General features: G+C 40.1%; 1 protein-coding gene across 7 annotated transcripts in view; it reads left to right on the top strand.

Annotated features, from left to right (window-relative positions):
* Nucleotides 1-4310, top strand: part of LOC116850276 — a 12362-nt gene extending 8052 nt beyond the window's left edge. For all 7 annotated transcript variants that reach the window (XM_032828346.1, XM_032828344.1, XM_032828347.1 and 4 more), the window contains 5 exons: nt 740-1097; nt 1817-2151; nt 2220-2537; nt 2875-2997; nt 3066-4310. In XM_032828346.1, the coding sequence (XP_032684237.1) occupies nt 740-1097; nt 1817-2151; nt 2220-2537; nt 2875-2997; nt 3066-3212 (1281 nt within the window). In that variant the 3' untranslated portion in view covers nt 3213-4310. The remainder of the gene's footprint in view (nt 1-739; nt 1098-1816; nt 2152-2219; nt 2538-2874; nt 2998-3065) is intronic.
* The last annotated feature ends 2873 nt before the right edge of the window (nt 4311-7183 follow it).

The raw sequence follows: 7183 nt of genomic DNA, 5'->3' as shown, positions 1-7183 counted from the left end.
CTCTCTCTCTCTCTCTCTCTCTCTCTCTCTCTCTCTCTCTCTCTCTCTCTCTCTCTCTCTCTCTCGAAATCTTTATCTTCATATAAACGACGTACTTTTCCACGCGGAATTGGCGTTACGCTGTCAACATCTTTCCAGTCGACTTTTCGACCTACTGTATACGACATTCAGGGCATTCACGTCAGATGCCTACATTCCTTTACATAGATTTCTCTATTTAGGGAACCGCACCCCACTGCCACGTTTGCCGAGACGTGCCGCCTAACGTTCTCGTCGAGCGTTAGCTGGAATTTGTCTTTTGCTTCTTCAAATTAGCTCTGGGGATCCGACTAACATCTATTGATAGACTCTGAATCCTATCAAAGTCCTGATTAAATTCTAATTCCCTTTACGATTCTCTCTTAAGTAACACGGAAAAGCTAATTAATCTCCATGCTTGTTGATAGAATTGTCGGAGAAAATTCTATTTGGAATCTCATGTATCTTCTGTTTTCCGTTCTATCGATCTGACTTTACACATATCCATATATATTTTAAATCTAAATTTCAATCATCTTTGTGAAGCGCAATTGAGTGAAATTACCAATTTTTCCAATTTCCGTGGATATGAAATGTAATCAAAGCAATGATTGCGTGCGTTTAAACAGGCATTATTGCAATGAGTAATTGAGGGAACTGCGTATATTAGCTTTAACAACTCGACCGTGCTATTTGCGCGCGCGCGTGTGTATGGTTGCAGATTATGACGAGCAGTGAAGCTCGCGACTTGATGGCGCAGAATTCCCACGACGTAACGATTCTTGACGGCGAACAGGCGGACGCTATCAATCTCGCTAATATACGCAATAACGGTGACGTCATTATCGGCGACAACGATAATCAGATCATGGTGTTGGAATCCGGCCAGAAGTCTATGTCAATGGACGGCATCGAAATTCTTGAGGACAAAGACATTAGGATTCTCGAGGGTAAAAGCCTCGACGATCGTTTCGTGGATGGCATAACATTCCTTTCCCACACCAAAATCGACGATCTCGTGCTCGGTCCCAAATCGCTGGGTATCGATGGTGATAGCGCGTTGGCGGGACACGGAGATGGTACGTGAATTTGCGATAATGTCTCAATTTATAAAAATAGTTGGGATGTCGCCGCGTATGTCTCTTGAAATATATTCCAGTATTGTATCTATACTGAAATATATAGAGAATTATTTGATAGTTCGCTTAAATATAGTATCTTGGAGATTCGATCAATAGTTTTAATTTAGCGAGAAACATTCCGCTGGTTATATTACCTAAAATTAGATTTCGGAAAAAGATTGAAAAAAGGCACATAAAAAGAACACTTAAAAAGAAATATATTTCGAACCCATCTTAAATCAACGTTTTTGTGGAAAGCGAAAGTTGCGTAAACAATAAAGAGTACAAAGTTGACACGCGATGTCCAATTTTGCGAAAATATATATTTAACCCTTCGCGTACAATATTGAGTCTATTGATTCCGAACGAATATTCGATTGCTTGCCTATTTTTGTAAAGAACCCGAGAATATTTCAAAACACTGCAAATCTCTTTGCAGATTTACGCTTCTATCTTATGGCTTAGACTTTGACTGAACCTCTGAAATAATTAAGTGCAAGAATATTCAATAAAGTTGTTGTAGTTCAAAGTTGTTCGACAGACCCAGGTTGTACTGTGTGTCTTAAAAAATTACAATGTACGCGGAGTGTTAAGATGTTTTTTTTTTTAAATCAAGTCCCTCGTATACGATAAAGTCAGTTTCCGAATGTATGTTCATAATTCTCGTATGTTCGTAGCGATGACCCTGCCAACGAGCCAGCAAGATCTAACGAGCATCTTGGGTCAATCCTCGAATCTATCTACTAGCTCGCACTCCTCGTTATCGTCTCTATTAACGAAGAGCCATCCGCCAATGTCGTTATTAAATGAGACACTGCCATATTTGAAGAGCGGTCAGAGCTTCGCGGAGGATCTGAATATTCTCGGTGTCTCCCCCGTTGAAGATCACCATTCAGAATATGATTCGAAGATGAGACTGTCATCTATGTTCGACGACGACTGCGATACCGGCTTGATACCGTTTGGTCAATCGGACATGAATATTCTCGATCCGGGAAATCAAAGTGTCAAAGTACGTAGATAAAATTGATCTTAAGAACAACCACTTTTGAAATAATATTATATGCGGGAACCTTGCAGTTTTACAGCGACAAGTTTTGCCAACCACCTCCGAAGATATTCTCCGGTTACAACGAAGTGAAAATTCTGGGACCGAAAAATCACCATCACGACATGATCATTCCGCACTATCAAGACGCCAGGATCCTCAGCCCTTTCGAGCAGTTCCTCAAAAACACGGCTATACAGACGAACACCTGCGTGCCCAACACAATCGACGCGCCGACCGAGGGATGTCGGAAAGAGGTGAAGATACTCGGCAAAAAGCTCGGCACTGGCATCATCACCACAACCGAACAGGGCGATGTCGTCGAAGTTGTCGACGATAAGACTAAATTCGTAAGTAAAAGACGACCGTCGAGGTTTTTTTCAACTAGTAGTGCGTGGACTATCTATTTTTATTTATTTACTTGTTTTATTATTATATTTTTATTTATTTTTATTTATCTTACACAATTTTATGTATTATTACTTAATTACTATTTATTATTTTATTTATTATTTATTTTATGTATTTATTTCATTTTTAATTACTTTGTATTTATTATTAATTGAAGTGTACCTTTTAAGTAGGTTTACTTGTAAGTAATGAATGAATCGTTTTAACGATAGATTCTTAAGACGTTTGATAAATTTCGAGCCTAACAATTTAAGAATGTCTAACGTTTTGCCGTAGGACATGGACCTCACGGTGGATCTCTGCGACAACGTCTTGCAGCAGTGCGCAACTGTGCCGTCGCCGCGACGATTGCTCCGACAGTCAACGGAGAACGACGACGCGGACAGCTTTTTGCTTCAAGTAAAAACCTTTGAGAATAATTACGGCCAGTGCGACGTGAAAGAGAATGTTTCTCCGAACCTGCGCAGGCCGGCAGCCCATGCGACGCGGATTTTCTGAATTTTGGAAACCGCTTCACCGGCAAGGACCTGTCGCCCGAAGGTCACATCGACAGAGGCCAGAAGGAGAATCACACAGATAGTTTCGTTCCTGGCGAGATTTTGGACCTGGACTGACATAGAACGATAGGGAATGAAAGGGAAGAAACGTTCGCGCATTGTTTTCGCTTTCGTCGATATGAAAAGACGAGACAGGTGACAAAGATAAGTAAATTTTGCAACAGATTGAAAAGGTGCGTATTGGTATTTTTATAATTTTCTGTTTACAAAAGATTGTGCCGACTTCAATGTATCGATGGAGGCATTCACTGTTCGTTCACGAATTGTACTCGAGGCGGTGGTTTTGCGCGATAAACGATACCACGTGAAAATTACTTAATATTTCTCAAGTTACGAGCAACTGACTTACGAGAAATGCTCGGATTTGAAAATAATGAATGACACGTGTAACTTTGAAAAAACGAGCGATATGTGCTTCGGAATATATGCGAATACAAATTTTATGAAATGCGTTTGCAAATTGCAACGTTCAATCTCAAGTATTCAATTTGCAAATTGATCTTTATACGAACGAAGTTCGTGAGTTAACCCATACTGTTAGTTTCGAATTTTCTACACTGATTCACGTAATCTGATGGATTGTATAAATTTAATGAGTATTTTATACTTTAACTGGAATATGTTGATGAATGAAATGTATAAATAAAACAACATTATCCCCACGTGTCCCGTGTTTTCAAAGAATGCACTGTACGGTGTGTAAAGTGTTTGAGAGGAATCTTGTGCCTTTCCAGCCGATGTTACTTGGGATTTTTCGAGAGTCTCTCGTCACAGGCCTTACTTTTACGTATATATCCTCGTTTATTTGGGTATTATTTAGTAGCGCGTCAGGTGATATTTATGCATTTTGCAAAATGTACGTTTCATGTCGCGTACATTACGAGCCGTATGTCTACATTACGAAGGCCTTTTGTATCTCCGAGTTTCTTCCGAGTGTTCTCCTCTTTTATTAGGCAGCGAGAAATAAAACATGATATATCTGTTAGCGCATACAGGGGAGAGGGGGGCAAAAGAAATCCTATCTATCCTCCCACCATTGCTACTCTTAATAAATACGCGGGATCGAGATACGAAAGACCGCGGTATTCCGATACGAAGGTTATTTAGATTTATTCGCGAATTCTCGACTCGGCGATATTTTCTCCGAGCGCACGTGCCAATACCAATAGGTGGAGTGGTTAATACCGTCCGCCCTGGCATCTATCCTTGCTACTTGATAGTCAGCTCCCATTCGGAACCGCCGTCTTATTTATATATATATATATATATATATATATATATATATATATATATATATATATATATAGTATATATATAGTAATCTGTACTAGCAATTTGCTTTCATAGTCCGTGCAAATTGTGGAATTTAGAAATAACGTAGAGCACGAAATAACCGCGATGTGACGACATTTCGAAATAACTCACTTCGGAATTCCTCGAATGTCTTATCGAATTAATTTCACCTTTCTCTCGTCTCTTTATTTCTCTCTCGTCTTTATATGTTATGGCAAACATCGAGATCTGTAAATTTATTTGGAGAATTTATCTATATTGATATTAGTAAGTGCACTGCGGCTATCCCTACCAGGTGATATCTCATCGTCTGACTTAACATCTATCTTCGCTACTTGATAGTCAGCTCGTAAGAAACTCTCTAGATTTAGATAGCGAAGAAGATTCGCAACGTATATCCTTTGGAAAACATAAGATCGAGATAAGCGCCATAAATTATAATCAGGAAGAGCAATGCCTCGCGTTTTTTCGTATACTGATAAAGTAACGTAGCTTTTCGCACGCGAAACGCTCAACGTTATTCCTTTCAAGGCGTGCCCCCAACTGTGTCAACTTAGGGGCCTACTATCGCGAAATTGAAATTCTAATACATAAGAGTTTTATATGTTTTATTATAATCATTTGTAATTAACTTGGTTTAAAAAATGATCACTTTTCTTTAAAATAAAAAAAAAGAAATTTACATTTCATTTATATCGTACGATTTAAAAAATATAATAATTTCACAATTGATTAGAAAAGTAACTTTGACAATTTAGAAATGTCTAGAGAATTTTATATTAAATCTTAACGATTTATTCTCGAAAAAAATTTTTCTCAAACCGTATTATTGACGATGAATCGAAATCGATTTTTCAATTTTCCACAATTTAACGCCTACTCGGTGTTTGATAAAAATTTGATCAAGCAAGTCTAAATGTCTTTGATTTAAGTTTGTAGTAAACGAGATTATTAGATAAAAGATTAATAAAATGTTGTCTTTAATCCAGCAACGGCACGTCGCTTACGAACGCGCGAAGTGTGTGCGCGAGCAAACGCGTTGGAAAATTTACTTTTCTCCCGCGAAGCCAAACCCTCCTGCCCATCCCTCTGCCCCGCACTGTCGCACCTCGCAAATACGCAAAAATTAAGTTGTAAAAGTCGCTCCGAATCGCTCGCGTTTTCCAGCCACGTCTGCCGCGAGGAAGAGCGCGAATCCCATGGAAATTCCATTCGTTCTTTCACCTCCCGCGTGCCCGGGTAGTACGAGTAAGGGTACCCGGAGAGAATTCGCGTCTTTTCTTGGCTGCTTTGCATCGAATTATTTAAAAATGCACCCGACGTCCCGAGAAACATCTACTTAACTCGAGGTGGCGAAGCCGTCGAGACGTTCTTAACGCGCCGGGAGAACCGTGAGAACAATGGCCTTAACGACGACTCGTTGTCGGTCGACGGCGCCTTACTTACAAAGAACGAACAATTCGAAATCCCGAAAAGCCGACCGGCATGTTTACAACTGCTCTTAACCGACGTTTCCTACGTTATGTAAAATTTTCATCGTCGAACCCGCGCCGCGACGACCTAGCTGCGTCCCTTCTTCAAGGATCAATCAGACGCCTCAAAGAGTTCGAGAAGTTTAATCCTCTCAAAGTCTGATAACTATTTTTTCCTTGATATTCAAACTTCTATCTTCGAAACTAAGAATATACAACTAAAAATATAAAAGAACAATCGATGAAATAAAAAAGAAAGTACAACGGATTGTGAAACGGAAAGAGAGAGATTATAGAAGGATAAGGTTTCATTATTTGTTCGTATATTCTAAATTTAGACGTATTATTAATAATTGCACTTGAAACATTGTCTCATGTGACAAATTCAAATTTTTATTCATAGATCAAAGTCATTTTTCAGTTGGATTATGATATACGTGACATTTATATCTGTAATCGTGATTCAACTGGAAAACTCACATCCGAATCTGAATTCGAATCTGAATACCTCACTTGAGAGGTACGAGTTTTAAGTAATTATTAATACAGACCTTGGATTTGGAGGAACTCTTTATGTTCAATCGTGTGCAATCCGAAAATTATTTCGATGTTTCCCCGTTTAAGAGGAAATCGACACAAAACACTTCATATTTCCAATGATAAATTCAATTACGCGTTATTGTGTCAAGCAAGGGAGATCGAACGTCGTCCAAAATTCGGCAAACTATCGAATTGATAAACGTCCATCATATTTTCGTACAGATGCCGGCGATGAGAGCAGCTGGGCGAGCATTCTATTTGCTTTACAACGTAATTGCAACGGGAAGTATTCCGCGCTAGATCACTCGGTGCATTATAGCGCTGCGGCATACCTATAACGCGGGGAACGCTCGTCGCTCGTTTTCCACCCCCGAGATTTCTCCCCCGGGTATAACTTCGGAAGCGAAACGGCCCCGCGGATTATCTGAGGAAGTGCGAAGAGAGGCTTTTAACTCGGTATAATTTATTTAAAAGCTCGGGCCGGCCGGCCGGCGCCGCGAAAGAGGAAATCTCCGAAGAAACAGCCTTAATTAGCGCGGACTTTCTTACCGGCGCGCGGCGGATTCCTCCTTAATTTTCGCAGATGAAAACCGCGCGGTCCACCCCCTTCTTGCCCGCACTTTTTCTCTTTGCCAACCTCTCGTTCTCTCTCTCCCTTTCTCTCTCTCTCCCTCTTCCTCTCTCTCTCTCTCTCTCTCTCTCTCTCTCTCTCTCTCTCTCTCT

This window comes from Odontomachus brunneus, unplaced genomic scaffold, assembly GCF_010583005.1.
Source record: "Odontomachus brunneus isolate Ranch 3 - 2012 unplaced genomic scaffold, Obru_v1 Obru_scaffold_140, whole genome shotgun sequence".
In the NCBI taxonomy this organism is placed as follows: Eukaryota; Metazoa; Arthropoda; class Insecta; order Hymenoptera; family Formicidae; genus Odontomachus; species Odontomachus brunneus.
Note: the sequence above shows the minus strand (reverse complement) of the source record. Positions and strands in the feature narration are given on the sequence as shown.